The following is a 25724-nucleotide window of genomic DNA, read 5'->3' on the forward strand; positions in this document are numbered from 1 at the left end:
CAGGGCCAGCCCCCTCTACCTGCCACCCCACTCAATGCTTCACCCTCACCCCATCCATCCCTCTCCATGTACCCCCAGCTGCCCCTCACTCCAGCTCTGCCACAGCCTTGTCATGGCAGGGACAAGTACTCACCGGGACACCTGGCTCTCCTCTGGGTGCTTCCCCATCAATCAGCCCTGGGGGGCCCTACAGAGACAGGCACAGGAAGTCCTGCTGTCACTGCATGCCCTGAAGCCCCACCAGAGGCAAAGCCATGAGGGACCCACATGTGGGCTCACATGATGGCCATACATGGCCAAGACTCCCCATTTGCTGCATGTGAGGTGACTGGGCCTAGAGACCAATGCACCCAGACTCCCACAGGCACCCTGCCCTGCAGTGCCTGCCATCCTCCCATCTCTGCTGTGCCCTGGCAGGGGGCATTCTTGCTCCTCCACATCTAGCACCAGAGCCCATCCCAGCTGGGACCACAGGGGATGAGCCAGGGAAAGAGGAAAAAGTGGGGGTGATAGTGACTCACTCGTTCGCCGCGGTCACCCTTCTCCCCCTGCAAGAGGAAACATGCTCAAGTCAGAAGTGTCTCCCTGCTGGCAGGCTCCCAGCATGGTTACCACCTTCTGATAGGGCAGCGCTGAGGACAGGGAAAAGGGGCATTCACAGGGCAGGAAGGGAAGAAATCAACACACACACACACAGCCCCCTGTCCCCATAAGCAACTGGCAGGGGCCTGTATGCCAAGGGGCCACTCTGCTGGAGGCCAAGGCACAAGCAGCAGCTCAGCGTGGCTCTGTGGTGTGTGTTTGGGGGGGGGGGCCACTGTGTCCATCCACCCCTGACTGGGGATATAGAGACGTCCTGAGTATGCCCAGGTGAGTGATGCACCCAGCACACAGCATTGCTGTGTGAGCAGAGGGTGGGGATGCTGTGCCTATGTGGGAGACAGGGCACCAGAGGCACAAGGTGAGAGGCTACAGGGGCGTGAGTCCAAGGAGCTGGGGCAGGCTGGACCAACAGACATGGAGAGGGCTGTGGAGGGCACATGGGGGCTGCTTCTCAGGTGCAGGGTGTGGGAATCTGTTCAGGGGGCATCTGTGTGCACACAAAGGAGGGTGCCCTGCAAGCAAGACTGTCCCGCTGCCCAGGATGGGGCCGGGTTGGCTCCTCACTGGCTGGAGAGGGACGTACCTTGACGAAGTCTCCAGGAGGTCCTGCTGGCCCCGGAAGCCCAGGAGGTCCAGAAGGTCCTGGGTCACCAAATGCTCCTCTGGGGCCAGGGTTTCCGGGAGGCCCAGGGCTTCCCTAGGGAATGGGAGAGGAACCATCAGTGGTCGGCACTGGGGACACCATGGGGTCCGGAGAACAAAAGGAGCAGGTAGGTCTGTATGTACCCAGGCCTAAGGGCATGTGGAGTCAGTGAGTGAGCTGCCTGTGCTGCCCAGCCATCAGCAGTGCCAGAGCCAGAGGGTCAGGAGGCAGAAGACCAACAGAAAGGCCTTGAAGGAGACAGACCTCAGAGTATAGATTATGGTTGTATGGGATGGTCTGGATAGGACTGGTCCTGACTCAGGCAGGGGTTGGACTAAATGACCTTTGGAGGTCCCTTGCAACCTGACTTCTCTAGGATTCTCTATGATACTCTGACCCAGCCAGGGTTGTCCCATGAAAAAGGGAGAAGGGCTCCAGCATGGTGGGGGAGCACGATGAGGCCCCTTAGACCTCCAGCACTGAGGGGGCTGTGGGATGGCAGGCCCTGGAGGGCAGAGCTCCTGGACCAAACAACGCATCAAGGGCCTCACACCTCATGTAATCGGAAACCCAATCTGAGCTCCCCAAGAAACAGGTCTGAAAGGAAGGGCCCTTGTTGGCAAACACATGGCATAATTAAGTCTCTGGCTCTTTAACTAATTTTGGAGCTACGTGACAGATGTGAAAGATGTTGAGTGCGTGACTGGAGGTAGCAGGGGAGGAGCCAGGCTGCTTCAACGCTGATGCGACCAAAGAAAGCAGGGGGCTGCATTTCAAAGCGAGCAGCAGGCACTTTGTTAAAACCTATAGACACTACAGAACCAGAAAAACATCCTGAGACATGGAAGTCGTGGAAGACGTGAGAGGAGTGAGGGACGTGGTTGTCCAGGCAACCAAAGGGGGACAAAAGGGCATGAATCACCATAAAACCCAGGCAAGGATGAAACTGTGGGGCTGCTCTCACCATCTAAGAAGAGCTGCGGATCCCCCAGAAAAACTTCTGAGCGCCTGGCTGCAGACTCTGTTCTTGGGACTACATAAGACTTATGCAGAGTTTCTGCTCTGTCTTGACTTAAGTTAAGTTGTATGCTGCTTTGTCTTGTATGTCGAGTTTAAGCTTAGGCAAAGTTTTCCTGTGGTTTCTTTGTCTTCTGCTTAGAACTGCAAATTGCAGTGCTCAGTAAATACTCTCTTCAGATAATGGGCTGTTCTTGTCCAAGCTGTTTTATGACTTCAGTGCTCTAATATTAAAGCCCAGTAATACCCTGCCAGCACCGGCATAGGGCCCAGAGGCCTGGGCTGCACTCAGACACCCCAATGGCTGCTTTAGACTACGTACCGGAGTGCCCGGCTCGCCTTTCCGCCCAGGCAGCCCCCCTCCTCCATCCACGATTACACCAGGCTCCCCCTGCACAAAACAAAAGGGAAAGAGTCATGGTTCCTGCCCTGCATCGCACTCCAGGACCACAGCACCCGTGAGATGTAGGACGTCGTCACATCTGACATCAGTGCTGCAGTAGCATTTAGGACAAGAAGCAAGGGTAGATTCTGCAGGGAGACATGGGATGGCAGCATGGACTGACTAGAGCAGGACACTGGCCAGGGCAGTGGGTGGGGAGATGAACAGCAGCCTGGTAGGGAAGGAGGCAGGTAGCGATCACACATGGGCCAGAGCTTGGTGGGGACACTTCCAGCAGACCTGACCCCCCTAGCACCAAGCTACAGCAATGAGGTGAGTAGAGAGCAGACCCCACGGTGGATGGAGCCCCCATTAAAGAAGAGACCTGGGCCCATCTAGTTCATCACTGGAGCTCTGGTGTGACCCCAGCACCCTAGGCCGCCTCCTCCAGGGGGTCAGAACCTTCTAGGAAGTCACATGGCAGCCCCTGGAAGTGCCCTGGGCTACTCAAGGGGTATAGACTGTGAGCTCCCCACACGCCCATCCCAGCCTGGGCATCAGACAAGACACTGCAAACAGAGCCTGCAGCAAAGCTTTGAGATGTGTGCGTATGAACACCGTGCCTGACGAGGAAGCCAAGATGGCAAGCCCAGCTAGGCAGCCCCAGGCAGAATGGACATCCACCTACCGGCTCGCCTTTCTCTCCCTTGAGCCCAGAAAGCCCCACGGGGCCCCGCGGTCCCTGGAAGGCAAAAGCAACAGTGAGTGAGAGAGGTCTGGAAGAGGGAGCAGGGTTGGGGGATAAAGACAGCTCTACTTACAGGTTCCCCTCTGGAGCCTGGAATACCTTGGCTGCCCTGGAACAGAAACATCAAGCTAACCAGGTGAGCATGTGCTTGTTGCCTAGCGGGGGAGCAGGGGAGATTTAGGGGGGCTGAGGCATGCACATGGTCTGCATGCTACACCTGTGGCTGGGAACACAGAGCACGAGACAGGGTCCTGGAACAAGGGAGAAGGGTATTGTGGACTGAGGGTCTCTGAACCAAGGAGAGACCTCTTCAATTCAAGCCTGGGGGTGCTGCTGCTGTTGTGATTCTGGGTAAGACCCAGGGACAGCTCTGCACTGCCAAGAGCAGTGGGCAATGGGATGCAAGTTGCCCAGGAGATCAGGGACCCAGGAGAGAGATGTAGAGTCCAGGGGAACAAGGGGCATCACTTACTGGCTGGCCGGGAGAACCAGGGTTGCCAGGGCGACCAGGGCTTCCTGGCACCCCATCTGCTCCTGGGAATCCCTGTGGAGAGAGGGGGAAATCAGCCCGTGGGTTCCCGTCTCCTGCCATTCCCAGGCGCACTTGCACTCCAGCGCTGGGAGCATACTCCATGGGTGCTAACTCCATGGGTGCCCCAGGACTCAAGCACCCACCAAAAAAAATTAGCAGGTGCTCAGCACCCACGGAGCCACCTGCAGATGTTAAAAAAAAAAGCACTTTACCAGAAGAAGCAACGCGATACTTCAACCCAGCTGGAGTTGAACTGGGTTGAAGTGTCTGAAGTGTCTGTAAAGATCAGGTTCTTCAGAGGGGCTTTTTGGTGCTTTTAGCTTAAGGTGATTCAATCAGCTATTAGATAAATGTACCAAAAAAGCCCCATTAAAGTGCTTGATCTTTACACATGCTCCAGAGCTCGGTTTAAGTAATGCGCTGCCTCTTCTGGGCATGCATGGGGCTTGGTGTGGGAATGCACTGAGTTAAAAGTAAAGTGCCAGGTTTTGTTTTGTTTTGTGTTTTGTTTTTAGATTTTTTTTGGTGGGGGTTATGTCTGCAAGCACCCACTGGCAAAAAACGAAGTTAGCACCTATGACAGGGAGACCTTTGCTTCCCAGCCAGTCCAGCCATGTGGGGGCAGCCCCAGGGACTGGCTTGTGCTTGTTTTGAGGGGCCTCTGCAATTGGGATGTGACTGAAGCTTTGGAGGGTGGGGGAGCACAGCAGGGCTTGCTTTGCACTCCCCAGACGCTCCCCAGGGCAGGACCCCTCCAGGGTTGCAGAAACACACCGAGAAAGTTTTCTGGAACGGGCTCCCAAGGGAGGTGGTGCTCTCCCCTACCCTGGGGGTCTTCAAGAGGAGGTCAGATGAGTATCTAGCTGGGGTCATCTAGACCCAGCACTCTTTCCTGCTTATGCAGGGGGTCGGACTTGATGATCTATTGCGGTCCCTTCCGACCCTAACATCTATGAATCTATGAAAGTATAAAGGAGAAGAGCCCTGTCTCTGTTTCTCAGGCCACCACTGCCCATCTCCCAGTGCCCCACAGTGCCACATGGAGGGATCTCAGGGGCCATGCACTGGGAACACACACATGGGTCTGGAGAGGGGACCCCAAGGTCCCACGCTTAGAGACAGCAAGTAGCCTCGAGAGCAGGGCAGAGGATGCCTTGTCTAGAGCTGGCCTCCCCCCTGACCTTGGAGCTCCTATGAGCCTGGTGAGCAGCTCCAGCAATTACTTACCCTCTCCCCCTTCTTGCCCGGCTGCTCGATCACCTGGCCGGGGGCACCCCGTGGTCCTGCAGGCCCCTGAGGGCCTGGCAGCCCATTGCGCCCCTAAAGGAAGGAAGGAAGAAACCACCAAGTGAAATGACATGGGGAAAGTTGGGGAGGATTTCTCTCTAGGCCCATTGCCCCACAGAGCCCTCTGCCCATCTCCTGTACCTCCCTGGTGCGCAACCAACAAACAGGAGCAGGACCCCAAGGGCAGATCCCAGCACACATAGTGAGGTCACCTGGGCAGGGCCCTGCCACCTTCCCCTGTCTGGACATAAGGGCAACATGGAAGCCCCAAGAAACCGCGGGCTCTCCCTCACCAGCCCTCATGGAGCAGAGCCCCTGGAGCTATTGGCAGTGCCTTGAGATACCCCAGCCTGCTCCCAGGCATGCCTGGCCTTTTCTGGTCATAGCAGGATTGTAACAACCCCCGCAACTCTGGGGTCAACAGACAGAGGGATGGGGAGAAGGAGGAGAGGGTTACCGGTTCTCCAGGGGGGCCAGGCAGCCCCATGCGTCCTTTCGGTCCCTGCACAAAAGCAAAGCCAGGTGTTACTGGCAGCTAGGACATGGGTCAGAGGCTGTGAGTCCATCAGCACCAGCCGCCAGACTGAGCAGCCTCCCAACCCACCCTCTTGGTGTCCCCTTCCAGCAACACCCTGTGACACTCACCATGTTGCCGGGCTCCCCCTTCTCACCCTGCAGCACAACAAAGACACCAGAATCAGGAGCAGCACAGTGACCCCATGGCACATCCACACCCTAGCCCCCACTGAGCCTGGGGCAGGGAGGCCATGCCTGCCACCCCCACACAACCCTTCCTGCCATCGGAGCTGCAGCTTTGTGCTCTCAGCCCAACCAACTCCCCTGGTCCCTCTGGTTGGCCCACAAGAAGGGCAGGGGGAAGCACCCTCCATGGGCATTCACTCAGATTCACAAGGCCACCCCCACATCCCCTCCACCCCTTTCCTCCCCAGGGACTGCGGGTCCCTCTGGCTGCCCCAATGCAGAGCATGGACAGAGCCCCCATCTCTGCAGCCCCCTCATGCATCCAGCCTTGGCCCCTGCAACCTCCTCTGCTGCTCCTCACTTCAGGCCTGCTCTGAGCCAGGAACCCAGAATAGCCCCATGCTGACCTCCCGCAGCTCCAGGGAGCTCCCCTGCCCCATAGGCACCAGCCCATCCCCTCACACCCAGCAGAGACCCCCAGCTCTCAGACACACCAGCCTAACCCCAGCTCCAGAAAGGGACCAGGCCCTCCCCACTTCCCATTGCTGACTGAGCGCCCTGTCCACCCCCTCCCAGGGAAGCAGCTACAGCGCGATGTGGCACAAAACTCACCTTGGGACACTGTGTCACGCAGGGCTGTGGCCTTGGCTGTGGAGAGAGGGGGCAAGTTCTGCATTAGACAGCTGAGCCAGATCCAAGGCCCGTGAAGCCTGGAAGAGGGAGCTGACAGGAGGTGCCTATAGCCAAGTCCAAAAAGCATTCCCCATATAGAGATCGACCCCCCAAGCCAGCCCAGTTCCCACCTGCCACTGGGCCAGCACCAGAGCCCAGTGCCCACTCAAGGGGACTGCAGGAACCCCTTGAAGAAGTCAGGCCCCGCCTGTCCCTCTGCTGGCTGCTCCTACCCCCGGGATGTCAATTATCCGGCAGAGGGAGCTGGCAAGCTCATCCTCCAGCCCCAGTGAGGCTGCCCGCGAGTCTGCAGCAGAGAGGACATAGCGGGGGTTGTCATCTGTGACGATGCGGCGCAGCTGCTCCCGGTCTGCACCTTCCATGCCCACTGCCAGCACCTGGATCCCTGCCCAGGAGAAAGAGAAAGTGGCCTCCATGGGGAACAGCCCAGCAGCAACCACCCCTGGTCCCAAGAGCTGGTGAGCAAAGGGAGATGGGGAACCGACTCCAGTGCCACAGACTGCCTTGAACAGGGGTCTTGGCCAGTCCCACAGCTGAGAGGAGGGGACAGGGTGCCCTTCTCCCTGCTCACCCCTCCCATCCTCAGCAATGCCTTAGTCCTACCCCACATCCCCATGGCCCAGCCACTCCACGTGCCCTGCTCTCACCTGCAGCCTTGGCCTCCCTGGCTGGCCCAATGACATCATCACCTGACGGGCTGTCGGCCAGCACCACCAGCACTGCCGGCACATCCGGTCGGCGCCCCGCGCTGGGGCTCAGCATGTATGACCTGGCAAAGTTGATGGCTGCGCCTGGAGAGTGGGAGAAGTCACCCAGGGGCCTGAAGCCTCCCTAACCTGTGCACTATCTGTCCCTCCAACCCCACCCACCCCAGGACAGCCAGTCAGCCCCTGGCCAGTGGAAAGGGGCTGCAGCAGCCTTGGGAAGCAGAGTCCCACGCCTCCCTGCTTCAGCCTCAGAGTGCAGAGCCAGAACAGCTCCCCCACACCAGGTTCTGCCCACCTCCCCTCAGCACCAGACTGAATCCTCAGCATCTTGGGGGCCAGGTGGCAGGCAATGCACACTTCATGGGCACCAGGGGCAGCCAGATGCTCACAGCTGCCACTCCCAAGCCCCTATGGACACTGTGGGCTATGCTAAGAGGAGGTGAGGCTGGGCTGCCACGCAGTGCCCCTCACCCATTGCGTTGCCACTGGGCTCTTCATAGGGCAGGCTTTGGATCTGCTCCAGCACAGCACTCAGGTCACTGGAGCGGTTCAGCAGGATCCAGGGGCGGCTGCGGTAGCTGTAAACCACCAGGCCCACCTGGGGAGAGAGCAGGGCTCAGCCCAACCCTTAGCAAAATAGCCCCAGGGCAAGAGGGTAGGGGGCAAGTCAGGGGGTGCACAGCGAGGCTGATGGGGGCAGGAGGCCCCGGCCCCTAGGGAGGCAACCAGGCTAGTACCTGGGTGGCGTCAGGCCCCAGCTGGCCCAGAGCAGACACAGTACTGGCAAGCAAGGCGCGAACGGCTCCAGCACTGAAGGCGCTGTCCTGGGTGCCGTGTACCAGGAAGACGATGTCGCTACGGCCACCCCTGCAAACTGGAGGAGGATGAGGCATAAGGATGTCAGCAGGGTGAGGGAAGGGGAGGTAAACCTCAGCCCTGCCCAGCTGGGCAGATGCCCAGTGGCCTGAAAGTGAAGGAGCCACTGTGCTCAGTGCCTCTGCCTTAAAACAGGCCTGCCCCCTTGTACGTGTCCATCCCAGGAGCTCAGGTGCCCTAGAGAGAAAAGCTAACAGCCTGCTTCCACTCCACAAGCCAGCCAGCTCCCCACCACACCCCTGGCTGAGCTGGACCTGGAGCCTGGAGAAGGCCACATCAGCCAGTGCCTACCTTGGCGCTCGGTGAGGGAGGAGGCCGCACCCACGGCACTACCATACATGGGCCGGATGCTGAAGGTGTACCTGCCTCCCAGCCGCAGCCCAGACACCTGGTGGGAGGTTGCTGACCCAGGCAGAGTTGTTTTCATCTCACCTCCCTCTGACATGAAGGGATACAAGGCACATTAGCACAGACACATTTTGAGGCATATGAGCCCAGCAAGGGCCTTATCCCCTCTCCATACCCTCTTGCAGGACCCCACCACCCTCTGCAGTAGCTAGGAAGATGCGCTGGAACTGGGGACCAGCAGGTATCCAGCTTTGATGGAGATGGGTGCTCTCCTTCCTAGCTTCCAGGCTGAATTCAGACACCATTGCTGGACACCAGCCCCCAAGGCATATATTTGTGGCAAGGCCTCCAGTCCAGACACTGTCCCAGTGCCCCTCACAAGTGGAGGGACCTGAGCCTCATAAGGGTGGAGCCAGGACCAACCACCAGTGCCGTGAGCTAGGCTTGCACAGAGTCTCCACAAGCCTTGTTTTCTCCCAGCCCCAATACCCCAAACACCTTCAGCCAGACCTATCACAGAGTCGTCTTGGGGGACAGAGAAGCCAGGGAGGAGCCAGGTGGGACTTGCTGGGGACCAGCATGGAAGTGAAGTCCAGGGTTCATCTCCCTACAGGAATCCCCTGCTTCAAACAGCCACAGGGCCTGGCTCTAAGCAGGCCCTGCTATAGCTATGCAGCCTGGAGGCAGCAGTGCTGACAAGCCTCTCTGTACCTGTGGGGCTGTTCCAGGTGAGGATGTAGCCAGTGGCACCAGGCGCAGGAGTCCAGGTTAGCAGTGCAGAATCATCCCGGGTCTCTGCCACATGGAAGTTGGTGACTCGGCCTAAGGCTGTTTAAAAGGGAAGGAGTGGGGGCTGCAGCGGATGCCTTCCCCTGCAGCCAGGATCCAGCCCCAGCCTCGTGCGGAGGCAGGGCAGGAGGGGTCCTGGGACAGCAAGGCCTACAGCTGCTTTCAGTGCTCCAGGGAGGGAGTAGTTCCCAGGCTCTCCACCAGGTGGCCCCCCTGCTCCACCCACAGCTCACTGCAAGAAGCAAGGGGGTCCCCTAAAGGCCCTGAGCCCAGCAGATTGCCTAAGTGCTGGGGAGAGCAGCTTTCTGCCTCCCTTAGCCTCCCATGGAGGCCATGGGGAACAGCTGGCACAGGAGGGTCCCTGCCCTGTGCTCCATGCAGGGAGGCAGAGGGCTGTCCCTTACCAGTAGTGGCCGTGATGGCCACAGGCTTGCTCTCCTGGCTGCCCACCAAGTTGATGATGCGGATCTCGTAGCGCTTTCCTGCCTGCAGGCCCTCTATGTTGTAGGTGTCAAGGCTGGCTGGGAGCACCTGGCTCCTCTCAGGCCCACCTGCCCCATAGGAGAGAAGGGGTGAAGCGGACTGGGCCGGGTGTGCCATGGGTGCTGCAGCGGGGGGATGTACGCACCATCTGCTGGGCGCCAGCTGAGGCGGTAGCCAGTGCTGCCAGGCACCGGGGTCCAGGAAAGACGGATGCGCTGATCTGAAGGGTCAAAGGCCTGAAAGTTCCCCACGGGCTGGGGCGGAGACACCTCCGCTGCTGGAGAGGCACAGACAGGAGGGTCAAGGGGTTAGGAAGGAGGGAATGCGCCACACAGAGCTCTGGAGCAGAGACGACTGGTGCCTCCTGAATCTGGGAGGGCACCCACAGACACTGCCGGTGCTGTCGGCAGCAGGGCCAGAGCTGGCAAGCATCCACAGATGCCGGCGGTGGGGGCAGAGCTGGCGAGTTCCCACAGATGCCACCGGCAGCAGGGTCAGAGCTGGTGAACATCTGCAGACACTGCCGGAAGCGTCAGCAGCAGGGGCAGAGCTGGCAAGCATCTGCAGATGCCACCAGCAGTGTCAGCAGCAGGGACAGTCCTGTCCTGTCAGGGAGGGCACATTCTCCCCATGCCACCCTGTGTCACCTATGCCCAGGAAGGTAGATGGGCCGGGAAGTCTCAAGGCAGGACCCCTCACGTCCCTCCCCAGGCTCAGAGGCACTTGCAGAGCACAGAGCTATCACAGGCTAGCAAGCAACTCTCAAGGCTGCTCGTAGGGACTGACTGGGTGCCTGCCCCATGATGGACTCTGCCTCTCCCAGAACCACCATCTGCTCAGGCCACGGACCCCAGTGCACTGAACCGCTCCTGCCCATGGCCCACGTGGAGGCTGCCACCCTGAGACCACAGGACATGTCTTCCCCCCCGCAGGGCTCCTCACGGCGCAAGGCTGGAACCTACGCGTGGTAACGGTGATGGAGACAGGGTTACTCTCACGGTTCCCGATCAGTGCTGTGACCTTCACGATGTAGGTGACGCCACCCTCCAGGTTCAGGATGTCAAAGGAGCTGGTGTTGCCAGGAACCACCTTGCTGCTCTCAGGGCCCCCTGCAAAGCAGCAGGGGGTTAACTCAGCTCCCCAAGGGCAGTAAAGGATTGGTGCCACAAGGGAGCACTTATGCCCAGCACCAAGGTTTGTGACTTCCACAGGGCCCAAAGGCTGGAGAGAAAGTCCACTGTGCATCAACCAGGCATGAAATGGGGCCATGGGTCCCTGCAGGCCTATGCTGGCCTGCAGCTCATGAAGCTGGGCTGAGATTTGGGGTGCTGGAATGCATAGGCAGCATGGCCTTGTACTTTACCATCCTGCCGGCTCCACACCACCCGGTAGGCCGTGGCCCCGGACACCCCGGCCCAGGCGACTCGGATAATGTTGCTCCTGGGCGCAAAGACCCTGAGGCCGGAGACCATCCCCACCTCCTCCAGAGCTGTGGGAGAAGGACAGCAGGATGCTGGGGTCACTTGGGATCACAGCTGCGGAGCCAGTCCCAGGGGGCAGGGGCAGGAACAGGGGCAGGGGCCCACAGGCCAGACCAGACCTCACCTGTTCTAGCAACAATAGTGACGGGGCTGCCCTCCCTGCTGCCCACCAGGGCTGAGACCCCAATGATGTAGTCAGTCTTGGCCTGGAGCCCTTCAATGGTGAAGGATGTCGTGTCAGGTGACAGCACCCGAGAGATCTCCTGTCCTGTGGGGAGAAAAGGACAAAGAGCAGTGAGTGGCTTTCCTGGGCAAGGCACATACTGGAAGGGCCCAGGGCTGTGCTCCAGAGCCGTGAGGCTGGGGCCACCAGAGCAGTGACCTCCTCAGCTCAGAGCAGGACTCTTGTCTGCATTTCATGGCCTGGCCCAGTCAGTAGCTGCCAGCTGGATGTGACTCAATGAAACGGGAGCGGCTGGGACACGGGACTCCAGACCAGGCTCTTCTCTGGGAGCAGTGGGATGGAGCATCCTCCCGCAGCACCTCACGGGGCAGACACTCAGGCCAGGAGCACAAAAGGACAAAGCAAAAACCTCCCCACTCACCCCTCCAGCAACCTCTGGCAGCAGGCTCTGCCCTGCCTCAATGGGTCTGGCCCAGGAGAAAGCTGCAACATACCCTCGATCCACAGTCCAGTAAGCGAAGGGAGCAAACAGAGCCCAGCCCCCTGCACTAACCATTATGCCATGCTGCAAGGTACGTGCCCACATGGGTCATTTAATAGGGACAGCCCCCAGAGCCTGCAGCCAGTCTCAGCACTGGACAGCCTTACTCCACCTGCCCAGCTGAGGCCGCGTGCACTCCTGACACCTACCATCAGCCGATCGCCATGTCAGCTTGTAACTTGTAGCCCCAGGGAGCCTTTGCCATATGACCCGCAGCTGGTTAGGGCCAACCTCTGCCACCTGCAGGTTGGTGATGCTGCCCACTGGTGACGAGTCTGGGGAGAGAGCAAACAGGTGGGGGTGGGGGGGCGTGGAAGATCATCCTGGAGCCAGACACCTCTGCCCTGCCCATCCTTCACACCCAGGGGCTGGCCCAGGAGTCCAACAGCCCTGCCACAGAGAGCCCCAGAGCAGAGCTCTCCCAGTCCTGAAGCCCAGAGCCCAAGCTCCTCTCTGGAGTTTCTCCAGCACCTAGTGCCCAGACGCACAGTCAACTCTACTGAACAGTGCCTGGGAAGTGACAGGTGCCTGGCAAGGACAAACTGACCACTGACCCCTCCTCCACCCCAGGCCGAGTCCTTGGGAGCTTGGGAGGGGATCCCCATTGCTTGCAGACAATGGGCACGCTCAGTCCAGCCTGGGCCTCCTGGCACTTAGCTCCCATACCCAGACGGATGCTGAGGGAGGCAGCACTGCCCTCCTGGCTACCGGCCAGGGCTGACACGCGCACCACGTAGACAACACCCTCCTTCAAGTCGTCAAGGTCCAATGTGGTCTGGCTGCTTGGGATCCGCCTCATCCTCTCAGTGCCATCTTCAGGGGAGCAGGAAAGAAAGGGAAATCTCAGGGCTCACTCAGGCACTGGTATGAAGCGTCTGCCCCCAAGACGCAGAGGTATCCTGGCTGCCACCCTCATAGCTGTCTGCCTGTGACACCATGCCATGCTGACTCCAGATGGGCCTCAGCTTTTGGGATGGCACAGTCTCAGGAGAGAGGCCTACTGCCCCCACTACACACATGCCCAGTCCAAGGGGTAGGGTGAACATGGTTCTTCTGGGGCCTGGTCTACTCCAAAGGCTCAGGGGCCCCTGAGATCATCCAAACAGTGACTATATAACCCAGCAATGGCCAGCTGTGCCAGGGGGGCTCAGCCTAATGGCACTCTGGACTCTGGCAAAGCCTAGGAGAGTAGGACAGGGACCGCAGCTGCCAAGTTAGAGGAGTCCAGCTCAATTCGCAGCAGTCCCGAGGGAACCTTTTGAATATGAGCCCAGTGCACCCAACAGGGCAGTGCCTGGAAACTCCAGCCCTGGCCAAGGGGAAATGTGCAGCTTCCCTGAGCAGGGTGTTGGCTCTGGGACCAGTGATGTGGGCTTTGCTGCTTATGTTGTAAGCTAGGCCAGCGCTGCCCACCCAAACCTCCAGTCCTGAATTTAGCTGCATCAGGCACAGAATCTCTAAGCTCCTCCTCAGGAGTCCCCAGCTGCAGGGCTGGTACTAGCTGACTCCTCCCCAGCACCTCTCCCCCATGGCACCCATCCGCAGAACTAGTGCCAGCTGTTGACTGCCCTCCACCCCCCCAGCACTGGAGCACTTATCCACAGGGCACTAGCTGCCTGCTCCTCAGCACAGAACATTAAACCGCAGGGCTGGAGCATGCTGGCTTTGCCCCAGTCCCAAACCCCACTGGCTCTGGAGCCAACACCAGCTACATGTACTTGCAGAGGCAGCAGAGTGGCCTGATGCATGGTGGCAGGGCAGCTGCTCTGATCACTTGCTAGGGCATAGAAATACCAGTGCAAGGAGTATCCCTACCATTCACTGCAGCTGGCCCCTATGGGGTCTCTCTAAGGCCCCCATCCCATAGTGGGGCATGATCTCCAGGGCTCTGCCCAATGCTAGACCCTCAAGCCTCAAGGCTAAGCCTCAGGGGACAGAGGAGAGGCCTGCGGTGCTGAGGGAGGAGCAAGCTCTGGGCCCACTGGCAGCTCCAATTCTCCCTGTTCCTGTGAGGCAGACTCACCCTGGGAGTTGCGCACCACGATCTTGTACTCAGTGGCACCTGGGACCCCCAGCCAGGCCAGCCGGACCCTTCTCCCCACTGTCTCCAGGATCCGCAGGTTGGACACACTGCCCACCAGAGACCGATCTGCAGCAGAACAGGACAATGTGAGGACCATGGCTCAGAGGCAGGGAAAGGCAGAGGCTGGGGCACAGCATGGCTCTATGTGGAGAGCATGGAGCCCCGCAGGCCTTCAGCATCATCAGGGCAGCACCAGCAGGGACTCAAGCTCTCATCTTCACCAGACCCAGGGGGTTCAGGCACCAGTACAGCTACATGCTGGGGTGGGGGTTGGAAGGCTATACATACAGCCTAGCAAAAGAGGGCAATGTTGCCAGCCCCATGCTGTTAGGGAAGGGAAAGCTAGGTGAGGTCTTGTGTAGGAGCTTGTCCCTAGTGGCCACCCCAAACAGGAATGTGCGTTTGTACGTGTGTGTGAGGGCTGGACATGTCCAGGCTCTGGGCTTCCCCACCAAGTGCACAGGTTGCAGCCAGGGACTTACTCACCTATCTCAGAAGTGGTTACATCTGTAGCCACCTCCGTCGTGTCAAACAGTGTGTACAGGGTGATGTGGTACTCCGTTTCAGGCTGAAGGCCTTTGAGCTCGTAGGTGTTGACACTGGGGGGCAGAGACAAAACCTGGGGAGCCTCCACTCCTGAGAACCACAACAGGGGATGGTCACTGTCCGCTTCCCAGCACCTACCCTGCAGACCTCCCTGCTGAAGCCCTGCTCACATCTTCAGAGGTGCAGCCCTAGCCCTGGCTGACACCAATTTGCAGGGCCTGTGAGAGTCACCCTACCACCACCATAATGGGCCCTGCTCACCTGCTACTCTTTTCCACTCCAGCCGGTACCCACGTGCAGGACGGATGATGTTCCAGACCAACTGGATGGACGTTGGGCCCAGGAAAGTGGCTCGCAAGGTCTGGCTTATTTCTACAAGATAGACAGACAGTCAGGGTGAGCTCAGCACCAAAAAAGGGCCTTGCCAGAGCCTTGTGCTCCCCTGCCTATGCTTCCAAGTCCATCTTTAGACAGGGGCCTTTGGCATCCCAACCACCTCTGCAGCAGACAGCACCAGGTCCCAGAAGCTGGATCAGACATCACCTCGGTCTCCTCAAGGGATCCCCTCCTTCCCCCCTGAACAGCATGGGTGGAAGGGAAAGTCTGTTGCAGCTTTACCCAAGGATGCAGTCTACAGGACTGGTAACTTGGTGGCTGGACAGGCTGAGAAACACTGATGCAGTGAAAATATGGGGAGAAGAGGAAGGAAAAGAGCAAAGTAGGGGCCTCAGCAGGGCAGGAGCAGCATACACTGTCTGCCCATCACAAGCAGGCTGGAAAGATGCAGAGCAGACCTGTTCCTCCTGGAAGGGGATGGAAATGTCAAAAGGCCCATCTGACATCCTGGAAACAGCAGCCCTTGCTTTTTGGTTCAAAGCAACTTCTCAGGTTGAAATCTGAGTTCACAGCTTCATCCCCTCCCTGGTCTGTGGGGATACCTTCTCCTCCCTCCCCTGGTCACTGCTAAGACCCCTTAGAGAGCATATGAGGCCCCAGGCTGGCACAGGGTGACAGCAGGCAGTGCCATCCCCACCCCTTCACATCACTCTACACAAGGGGAGATGCAAGCCAAGGCTGAGGCCACCCACATTGCCGTTGCCTTGTGCAGCCTGCTGTTTGCTGTTCCTGCTTCTTACCTTCATCACGCACTCAGAGCATCAGCTGCCTGAGGCAGGAATGTTCTGATCATTATATGCGTGTTTATGTGCACATGTGCCTACACCTCTAGGTATGGGCTTATACTATGTCTGCTTTGTACAGGACCAAAATCAGGGCCTCTGAGTGCTCCCAAAGCACAGAGAATGCTATTATCCCATCAAGTCTCCAGCCTCTTGGCACTGACCCAGGTCCCCACCCACTCAGGCGGAGGAGACTTCTCCCATTCTAGGCACCCACCTGTTCTCCCTGTCACGGAGGCTTTGGGTCCTTCACTCTGCCCATAGAGTGGCGAGACGTGCACCAGGTAATCTGTGCTGCTCTGCAGGCCTGTCAGCAGGTAGGAATTCTTGCTGCTGTCCACATCCACTTTCCGAACATCCTGGCCTAGGGAAGTCCAGAGCAGACCAGATTAGGGGCCAGTTCAGGCCCTCTCCCAAAGGAGCAGTTCCCAGTGACACAGGGGTTTCTGAGTCAGGTCCCACTGACAGCCCTTCCCGTGAGACCAGCGCGGCCAACCCCATCTCCCTACAACCAGCGCACACCAGATCAGGTAAAGGCTGGACTCATGCTCTGGCTAACAAATATCACCAAATGTCAAGGCAATCCCCTGCCATGTGCAAAGCTGGCTATGCCAGTAATAAAAAAAAACTGCGTATGGCTTAAAGAAATCCACGGCACGATTGGGTAAGATGTTCCCCCTTCCCCAGGCCCACTGGCTGGCTCTAAGCACGTAGGGCCCAGTGCTGTCCTCTCTTTGCCGGCTGGACCTCTACAGGGCTCCAAGTTCCCGGAGGTCATGGGCTCAGGCCTTTAATCTGCAGACTAGATAGCTGGGCCTTTGGGGAGGATCTTAGTGCTGGGTTCTGTGCAGCTCACATGGCTTGTCATGTGGGCAACCAGTCAAACTGCTCCCACCCAGCTGCCTCCATCTCCCTCTCCAACATGTTTCTCCTCTTCCTTGGGTGGCAGGAGGCTCTGATCTCCACAACCCAGCAGCAAGTGCTTCACCCAAACCTCTGCTTCAGGGAAAAGGGTGAAAGCCCCATCAAGCATCAAGACAAGGCTGTCCCATCAGGGCTGGGAAGGGAAGAGAGGCCTCTGCCCCCCAGTGCCCATACTTCAGAGCTACCCTATGGCCCAGTGTGCTCAGCCCTCCAGAGACCAGACAGGCCTAAAAGCCCACATCTGCCAGTCACTCTTTGCCCTTGCTTCCCAGCACTGGGGGCTGGGCAGCCCTACCTGAACGAGTGCTCCAGGAGACCCGGTATCCAGTAGCTCCCCTCACGCCTCGCCAGACCACCAGCATGCGATCCCAAGAGATGCTCTGAACTGTCAACTCTGTCACCCCTTCCATTCGCACTGTGGGGGAAAGCAACATGGCACAAAATGCAAGGCCTAGAAAAAGCAGCTTCTACACAACCCAGAAGATGACCAAAGGGGCCCACTCAGCCCAGACAGGACACACAGAGACAGCAGCCCACACCTGACTCCTATGGACAGCAGAAATCAGAATTCTGCAACCCACCACAACCTCCCCGCCACCAAAAAAGTACACACAGAGAGATTATACATGACCATCAGTAACAGAGCTGCTTGAAATGCAAGAGCAGCCATTAATCTATCATCTACTATAGTGGATTAATCATGAACTGACAGTGTTATATATTTGCCAGTTAATACAGTTAATTCCTCTCTAGAAACACCAACAAGGTGCTTTACCAAAAGATTCCAGGTTCAGGAGCTAAAAGGAATATCCCCGTCTACTGAAAGCATCACCCACAGAGACTTATTCAGATTCCCAAATCTATGATATACATTTTCTTTAAAAAAAAAATACCCAGGTCAGAATTAAGGGTGTTTTGTTGTAATGGAAAATATGTATTTTTTTGTACTTGACATTATGCAGCTGGCTGGAGGGGAGGAAAAAAACCAGGAGAATTATTTGGCAAATTTCAACAGAGTTCAGACCCAAAGCTGATTCTGTGATGCAGGTTTCAAGAGACTTATTTTCCCCATTTCTCTGAAATTTTTATCAGAATAACAGAATTTTTTTGCTCTGTGAAAACCAAGTTTTCTCCCTGAAAACCAACTTGCTGTATACGCATAAGGTTCAGGGAGGAGTTTGAAAAAGCTTTTAAAGACAACTTCTGAACATTTCATGAGAGAGGGAAAAACTTTAATAAAAAACATTTTTATGTTTTTTGAACCAGGGGTAATTTTTACAGTTCACTGTCTGAAAGGAAACATTCTGTGTAAAAAATAATTCTAACCAGTTCTGACATGAAGGAGTTTGTTCTTGACCAGACTGGGGATGCCCCTCACTTCCCAATCCTCTGCTGGAGCTCTGCATAGGGCGTGGTGTTTGGAACCCCTGCTCGCTGTGTCTGCCAGGGACTGACTCATGTGAGTACTTCAGTGCCATGGGAGAGCAGGCAGGAGGAAGGGGCACAGGATGCCAGGATGTAATCCTTGGGGTCTCCCTTTCAGGGGCACAGTGGGGAACTCTATCAGCAGGAGCCAGGCACTCACCCCAGGATGACAGCAACCGCCCACCATAATGCACTGGGTGGGCGTCTCTGCACCCATCCCCCACAGCAGCTGGGTGAGGGAGTTGTTCCTTTAGCTGAGCAGACCAGACCCACAAGCATGGCCCCAGACGCTGGGAGTCCTACCCCTGGTGCTGCACAGATGGAATAGGATGACGAGCACCATTTGTGCAAAGCCATTAGCCCATGTCTAGCAAACCACACACCACCTTCTGTCCCACCTGCCAGGACACCTCTGGAGACAGTCTAGAGCAGCTGAAGCAGGCACCAGGTTCACAGAGGCCCCTATGCTCTGGGCAGCCTGCCCCAGAGCGCCCTTTGGATGGGAGAGTTGTCTGCTGAGGCCCCCAGCTGCTGGCTGCTCCCTACAGATAGTACTTACAGGTCCTGGCATTGGCCACAGCTGGAGCTGCCGTATGCTGCAAGTAGCGGGGGTAGAGGGTGACCACGTAGTCAGTGTTGGGACGCAGGTTGCTGAGTACAGCAGACAAAGCGTTGGCCCCCAGGCTCATCTCCTCCACCTGAGCCTCACCTGGGAGGGAAGCAGACAGTGATGGGTGAGAAGTGCCCAGTGTCTAGGGGAAACGTCCCCAGTCTGAGGGCGCCATTCACTGCAAGGTAATGGGACCTGGACAGCCCTGCTGACCTGATGGGGAGCCCTGGGTACCTCCAAGCTGGTGTGACCCCATGTAAGCCTGGAGTACAAGCACACATATGATGGGCTCCATAGCTTGGGGTTACACATGTGTTAGCACAGTCAGCGTAAGGAGCCAAGCAGCCATTGCCTGTCCCGGGCTGGGTCAAGGGAGCAAGGGGCCCAGCACCCCCTCTACAGCTACTGTGAGAAGTGAGTGACCTCAAGGGACTCCCCAGAGGTGGTGCTAGGCCAGTGCCTTCAGCCTGGTACTGGGTGCAGGCAGGGTGCACAGCTGGTTCTGCTGAGCTAAGCAGCGTGGCAGTGCCCACGGGGCCTGAGTTCTGGGCTGGGAGATGCACTGCCAGGGCAGCTGGGCGTAGCCGCATGCAGGGCAAGCTGCCAGGGCCACATGCAGTGCACTGGCTGCAGGCTTGGGAAGGGCAGCTCCAGGTGCAGCTCCTTGCCCGTAGCAGCACCAGGGAGAACGGGTGGGTACAACAAGCAGGGTTCTTACTGCCCCACACAACATCACGCGCATGCACCGGGCCCTGTCTATGCACCAGCACAGGTGCTGCGACCTCTGCAGACCTGCCCTCCCCCACACTGTATATATACGCCAAACTCCTCCTACACACCCCCAACCATCCACCACAACACGTGCTGCAGCCCTGCGTTCACACACTGAACCTCCCACCCACACCTCACCTACACCCCCATTATGCGTGCTGAGAATCTCCCCTGTACTCCCAACCACAGTCCTGTGCACCCTCACAGCATCACACATCTGACCTCCAGCAGGCTCTAGTCCTCCTTCAGAGCCCCTTGGCAAACACAATCAGAGCCCAAAGCACCCTCTGCCTCCTGCCCCAGGGCACAAGCACCTCCATGGGGAGGATGTCTTGTTGGAGCAATACTGGTGTGTATGTCTGATTCATGGACCATGTAATGGGCTCCACGTTCGCCCATCTAGATATCCACATGTCTGTCTGCTTCCTGGTACAACCAGTGAAGTAGCTGGACAAAGGCAGGGTAGGGAGAAGGAGGTGCAGAGACCATGCTAGATGCTTTTCCTCCAGCTCTCCGACCTGGCTGAGTCCTAGGGCTGTGAAGAAAGGCCTGCCCAGGCACAGGCTTCCCACCCTGCTGGAACAGATCCAGGCTCCACGCCTTTCATAGGAGGGAGTCAGTCTGGAGCACGGCTGGGAGAGAACACAGCTCCAGGGATCACAAAGCCCCAGAAGAGGTGGAACCCACTTGGCCTGGTCTCCTCCCCTCTGCCCTCACCTCGAGCGCCATAGGTGAGCCTGTAGCCCTGCAAGGAACCCAGGCCAATTTCCCAAGCCAGACGGAGGAAAGAGGGTCCAGCTTCCACCACTCGGAAATTCACCACTCCAGGGAGGGGCTCTGAAAGAGAATCACACAGGCCTGTTAGCTCAGCCCATGCTCCTGCCCCCTGAGGTCAAGGGGCACCAAATCCCACGAGGAAAGGAAGCTTAGCCTCACACCCACAAGCCTCTCTGCCCACCATGAGGCATGGAGCCATCCAACAACAAGGAGAAGACAGGTTGTGGGTTGTGGCAAAGTGAATCCCCCTTTCTAGTCAGGAGCCAAATGTCAGGCCCAACTGGGCAGTACCCTTTGAGTTGGAGCAGAAATGACAAGACATCCTGAGCACCACCAAACCCACCCATGTCAAACCCATCCTGTCCTGACTGGTGGCCAGAAAAGCCAGACCCTGCCCTGGGAGAAGGGGGCTCATCCCCAAACAACAGTCAACCATACAACCAGAAAGCCCATGTGCACTTCAAGGCCCAAGCTGCCCTTCAAGTGGAGAGGGCTCATCCACCAGGTGTCCCCCAGATGTGGAAATTGTCACAGAGCCTGGATCCCACGGGGGGTGGGGGGCTGGACGTATACACCCTCCCTCTGACCGAGTGGGTTACTCACGGGTACGTCCTCTGCTGGAGACCGATTCACCGATACTATTAGCATACTGGGCAATGATGGTGACTAGGTACTCTGTCCCTGGCCTCAGCCCACGCAACACAGCGCTCGTCTCCTTGGGGGCAACGTTGATCTGTCCAACGACCGTAGAAATAGTTACAGTGGGATCCGTGGCAGTGCACAGCCTCAGGACTAAGATAGAACCCACTGCCCCATGCTTCACATGAGGAGCGCTCTCACACAGACCATGGTCAGAGCTGGGGCATCAGCAGCCCCCATCCTCCGGCCACCTGCCCTCGTTCTTACGGCTGCTGTTAATTCCATGAGAGGGCTTGAAAACCAGTGGAGACAGCAGCTGGGAAAGGGACTGGTTCCTGTCAGAACAAGAGCTCTCCCTTGCCCCAGGGGGCATGACACCAGGTGATGGGCTTAAGCTGCAGCAAAGCAGATTTAGTTCAAACCTGAGGAAGAAACACCATGGGTGTCCAAGCAACTGGACAGAGAGACAAGCTGCCCAGGGAAGCTGTACAGTCTCCTGTGTTGGAGGTTTTCAAGATGTTGGCATTTAGTGTAAGAGCAGCACATCCTGCCTTGGAGCAGGGGCTGGAGCACAGAACGCTTGGGATCCTTCTCAGCCCTAAGATCCCAGCATTTCCAAGGCTTCTAATTGCAGCTGCTTCCCCATCACTGCCTAGTGCAGATCAAGGAAACACGCTGAATGAGAAGACTGGCAGGTACAGGGACCATGGTTAGGCAGTTACCTAGGTACAGGTGAGTTATGAAGTACAGAGCAGGGCAGAAAGACACCAAGTCCTTATGCCATTTACCCATTTCACAGCAATGCAGAGAGCCAGAGTTTGCTCAGCAAAGGGCTGTGACCCATGTTAGGTAGCTTGGTGGACTGTGAGTTGGTGGAAGTGGAGTGCGCTGTCCCCCTGCACAATGGCACCCAGCCTGCTCAAGGAAATCTAGCAGATGGTGCTGCCTGCTGGATCCAGCCCGCGTGAGAGTGGTCTCTGAAGGGATTTCACAGCATACACTGCCTTAAGGGGCCGAGTGAAACCACCACCCCCACAAAAGGCTGTGAGCCCCCGCTCTAGCCATCAGGCAAGCTCCTCTCCCATAAAGTGCCTTGTCAATGTGCAGCTCACGCCAGCAAAACCCTCTTCTCAGAGGGCAGTGACCAACTTCTCAAGGGACCCAATCACCCACAGCCTCTTGGTTCAAGCTGGCTGCCAAGTGGCCGATCCCCGCAGGGAGAGGGTGTGCTCACCTCCTTCATCTCTGCCATGATCTGCTGCCCCAAGCTAGTGAGCGGCAGATAGTGGATTCTGTATCCCGTGACAGGACCGCCTGCTGCAGCCCAGCGGATCTTTAGCAGGTCAGTGCCCTGCTCAATGAAGACCAGGTCGGCCGGGCCACTGTACACCTGCTGGCCTTAGGGGAAGGAGAGCAGAGTCAGGATCCCAGGGTGCAGGGTGGGAACACCAGCCTTCTGCCACCCCATGCAGGGAACCCCTGTGGAGGTCAGCAGGAAGGCAATAATCTCAAGGGAAGCATGAAGAATCCAGGCTTGAGGCAGGAGAGGAATAAGCCAGGCTGGACACCAATCAGCAAACCAGCCCTGGAGCCAGGTGAAGCCCCATTGCCATGTCCCAGGGTCAGACCCAGCCTGAGCTGGGCCCTAGAGTCAGCATCATGTCAAGGAAACATGGAAATGGAAAGGTTAGAACTTAACCTTTCGCAGGCAACACCAGGAACTCAGCAGCCAAAGCTGGTGCCTGAGAAACAGAGTGAAGTATCTTCCAGAGCGGGGCTGAGGGCAGAAGGGCCCACCTGATTCCAGTGGGGATATGGATAAGGCCCCCCAGGCTTTGGATGCCAGAAAGCAGGGACAGTCACTGCAGTCAGGAGAGATGTGATCGGATGCAGCCAGAGCCTAGAGAGTATCAAAGACCCCTTTCTTGCCTTACCTGTGGTCTGCAGGACTCCTCCAGTGCTGGCACACACCCTACGGGACACCAGGGGCAAAAGGGTTCCCAGGATCTTGAAATCATTGACATAGAAAAAATAGTCCTCGGTGGGGGTGGAGGCCACCCTGATGAGCTCCCCACGGTCCGCGTTCTTGATCCCTGTGTGGGGAGCACAGGTGAGGGGGGCACCAGGGCTCTCTCTTGTACCCTGATCCTGCCCCTCTCCACCATCCCATGCACCCATGCCCAGGCACCTGCCATCCTGGCTTTTAGTGCGCCAGAGGTTCAGGTGCTAGGCTCCCAGGGTTAGTCAGGATGTTGGGCCCCAAGTGCCCTCTGCCCAAACCTGGCCCTGCTGGCTCTTCTACCCACCTGGCCCCTTCACTCCCAAGCAGGGCAGAGTACTGGAGTTTAGCCTGCCCTGGGCTCCTGCCCCAGCACCACCCAGCCCCCTCCCAGTTGCTAGAGGATCAGGCTTGTCCAGGCCCTGCTGCTCTTCTCCTCCCTGCTACCTGGTGAAGACAGACACCCTCAAAGCCTTGTGGTCACATGGCCTACATACCCACAGCAAAGACCTTCACATCCTGGTTCTTCAGCCGCGTGGCTGGTTGCTCAGCATCATCCTGGGATTTGCCATCTGTGATGAGGATGCAGACCTGCCAGGTGGGGAAGGAGGTGAGTACCTCAGCTTGGCAGGCACAGCAAGAGCATCTCAGCGAGGTCCCTCACTGCCCTCACGTGATGCATAGCAGGGCCTGCCCCATCCCATGGACTCACCCCAGTCAAGAAGTGGCAGATGTATGGAGACCCCAGGACTGTTGGGGTCTGAAGGAAGGACAGGTGCCGGGCAGGTGGACTGTTCTGCAGGGGCCAATGCACCTTCCCTCCCCACTTGCCCGCCCAGCATTCCCCTCACCATTGGAGGTGGACAGGCTTGCCACAGGGAGCTGGAGTAGCAGGGAACCTAACCCTGCTTCCTTGCCTTGGCCTGCCCCAGGCTGAGGGACCTGGGATACAGGCTGGCCTGCTCCATCCAAGGTAGAGCTGAGTAGCTCGACCAGGCAGGACAGGCTCTGGCATGGCACCAGCAGGGTTTCCCTGGCAGTACCTTTGGGACACTCTGCCGGATCTGAGCAGGGCTGAAGAAGTTGTCAGTGACGTATCGGAGGCCGGCACCAGTGCGTGTGTTCCCACTCTTGTAGCTCAGCTGCTGGATGGCCTTCCTCACTGCCGTCCCGTTGGAATAATCAGAGAACCTGAACTCCACCCTGCAGGCAGATGGGGTCCCAGCAGGGTGAGGCGAGAGTCAGATCCCAGCAGAAGCCATCCAGGGCCCTCTGTCTCCCGCGGGGAAGCACCACAGGGCTCTGACAGGGGATGGCCCTGGTGACAGTGCAGAGCAGGGCAGATGGGTCCCCAGGAAAGTGAGCTCAAGGGCTGCAAGGCTTTGGGAGCTGTCAGCCCTTTTAATTCTGCTCAATCTACAATGAGTCACCATCACTCTCCCAAGGGGAGTTGAACGCTGCAGCCCATAGCAGGGGCCAACACCAGGCACCCTCCCATTGCCCCTCAGAACCCCCCTGACCACTCAGGGGAGGCAGAGTGACACACTCCCACCAGAGATGGGAGGTGGGACTGGGGCCCTGAGGGACTCACCGGGGGTCGTCGCTGTACTGCACCACCCCGAACCGCACAGCCTTTTCCCCCACCACATGGACGAAGGGCCTGACCAGGTCCTCCATGAAGGCTCGAACCATTCGGAAATTGGCCCGGCCGATGCTGGAGGAGCCGTCCACCAGGAACACTATGTCAGCTGCGTAGACGTTGACGCAGGTCTCTGCAGAGCAATGCCAAGCAGCTCAGGGCCAGCTCCCTTGACCCATGTAGGCAGGGAAGGCAGGAGGTGTCCCCTCCATGACAGAAGCTCAGAAACAGGCCCAGCAGAGAGGATCACTGCAGAGGCCACCACCACAGCCTGCCCCTTTACTGCGACGAGCCCCAGAGAGAGACAGGCCCAGCACAGGCAGGCAAGCCCCTCACAGCTTAGAGGGTATCTCCTGTAAGCAGGCAGGGCACCAGCATGGCCAGCACCCTGCCAGGGACTCAGGGGCCCTGACCCCCTTTGCAGAGTCCTGTACTAGGTTTTCTCAACTGGGTGCCACATTCCTTCCTGCCAATTGCAGGCTGCCGAGAGGGGCCAGGGAGCCAGAGCACAGCAGAGGCCACCCCTTCTCTGAGATCTAGCACAGCCCCTTGCAGACACTGCATTGCTGCAGATGCCAATCCGAGCCAGAGCCATGTGGGCTGCAGAGACGCTCCATACCAGGGTCCTTGGACTTGGTCCTCCTCCTCCCGCCACCCCTGTGCATTAGCACAGGGAAGCTTCCGGCCCTCCCAAGGCAAAGCCCCCAAGCTGCCTCCTGCCCCAGGGCCAGGGAAGGTGATGGTCCGTGCACACACAAAGTGGGATGGGAAGAGACAGTGGTATCCAGGCCAAGCCCCAAAGCAGCACTGTCTACATGCTGCAGCCAGACAAACTGCCCAGCCTTCCACAGAGGACATGGGGCAGCAGCAGGTCAGGGAGGTAGCCCACTCTGCCCCGCTATCCATCTCTCTCCTAGCAAAGCTAAGGCTCTCCTTCTGGCACCCTATTTTGCCTTGGGTAGGGCATGGAGGAGTAGGGGTCAAGGGAGGTTGGAGGGAAGGTCACACACACCAACATCTCCTGGAAGGAGCCTGATCTGGGTCCTGCCATGGAGCATGCAGGGCTCCCTGGGTAACCATCCTCCCTGCCCCCCTGCCAGCAGCAGAGACCAGGGAA

General features: G+C 58.0%; 1 protein-coding gene across 5 annotated transcripts in view; it reads right to left on the minus strand.

Moving 5' to 3' along the window:
* Nucleotides 1-25724, minus strand: part of COL7A1 (collagen type VII alpha 1 chain) — an 84018-nt gene that overhangs the window by 49131 nt on the left and 9163 nt on the right. For 4 of the 5 annotated variants that reach the window (XM_059716038.1, XM_059716036.1, XM_059716035.1 and 1 more), the window contains exons 3-39: nucleotides 24560-24740; nucleotides 24012-24171; nucleotides 23466-23559; nucleotides 22904-23062; nucleotides 22204-22367; nucleotides 20934-21063; nucleotides 20271-20390; nucleotides 18732-18881; nucleotides 17043-17162; nucleotides 16041-16187; nucleotides 14907-15017; nucleotides 14586-14735; nucleotides 14040-14165; nucleotides 12683-12829; nucleotides 12166-12291; nucleotides 11416-11559; nucleotides 11174-11299; nucleotides 10773-10919; nucleotides 9956-10087; nucleotides 9732-9878; nucleotides 9250-9366; nucleotides 8482-8628; nucleotides 8052-8188; nucleotides 7786-7912; nucleotides 7255-7398; nucleotides 6820-6992; nucleotides 6527-6562; nucleotides 5858-5884; nucleotides 5670-5714; nucleotides 5153-5245; nucleotides 3866-3937; nucleotides 3467-3502; nucleotides 3334-3387; nucleotides 2586-2654; nucleotides 1187-1300; nucleotides 522-548; nucleotides 134-187 (exon numbers count right to left, since the gene is read on the minus strand). In XM_059716038.1, coding sequence (XP_059572021.1) covers nucleotides 134-187; nucleotides 522-548; nucleotides 1187-1300; nucleotides 2586-2654; nucleotides 3334-3387; nucleotides 3467-3502; nucleotides 3866-3937; nucleotides 5153-5245; nucleotides 5670-5714; nucleotides 5858-5884; nucleotides 6527-6562; nucleotides 6820-6992; nucleotides 7255-7398; nucleotides 7786-7912; nucleotides 8052-8188; nucleotides 8482-8628; nucleotides 9250-9366; nucleotides 9732-9878; nucleotides 9956-10087; nucleotides 10773-10919; nucleotides 11174-11299; nucleotides 11416-11559; nucleotides 12166-12291; nucleotides 12683-12829; nucleotides 14040-14165; nucleotides 14586-14735; nucleotides 14907-15017; nucleotides 16041-16187; nucleotides 17043-17162; nucleotides 18732-18881; nucleotides 20271-20390; nucleotides 20934-21063; nucleotides 22204-22367; nucleotides 22904-23062; nucleotides 23466-23559; nucleotides 24012-24171; nucleotides 24560-24740 — 4253 coding nt within the window. The remainder of the gene's footprint in view (nucleotides 1-133; nucleotides 188-521; nucleotides 549-1186; nucleotides 1301-2585; nucleotides 2655-3333; nucleotides 3388-3466; nucleotides 3503-3865; nucleotides 3938-5152; nucleotides 5246-5669; nucleotides 5715-5857; nucleotides 5885-6526; nucleotides 6563-6819; nucleotides 6993-7254; nucleotides 7399-7785; nucleotides 7913-8051; nucleotides 8189-8481; nucleotides 8629-9249; nucleotides 9367-9731; nucleotides 9879-9955; nucleotides 10088-10772; nucleotides 10920-11173; nucleotides 11300-11415; nucleotides 11560-12165; nucleotides 12292-12682; nucleotides 12830-14039; nucleotides 14166-14585; nucleotides 14736-14906; nucleotides 15018-16040; nucleotides 16188-17042; nucleotides 17163-18731; nucleotides 18882-20270; nucleotides 20391-20933; nucleotides 21064-22203; nucleotides 22368-22903; nucleotides 23063-23465; nucleotides 23560-24011; nucleotides 24172-24559; nucleotides 24741-25724) is intronic. The other variant, XM_059716039.1, reaches the window with a different exon arrangement.

Source organism: Alligator mississippiensis, chromosome 12 (genome assembly GCF_030867095.1).
Source record: "Alligator mississippiensis isolate rAllMis1 chromosome 12, rAllMis1, whole genome shotgun sequence".
Classification (NCBI taxonomy): Eukaryota; Metazoa; Chordata; order Crocodylia; family Alligatoridae; genus Alligator; species Alligator mississippiensis.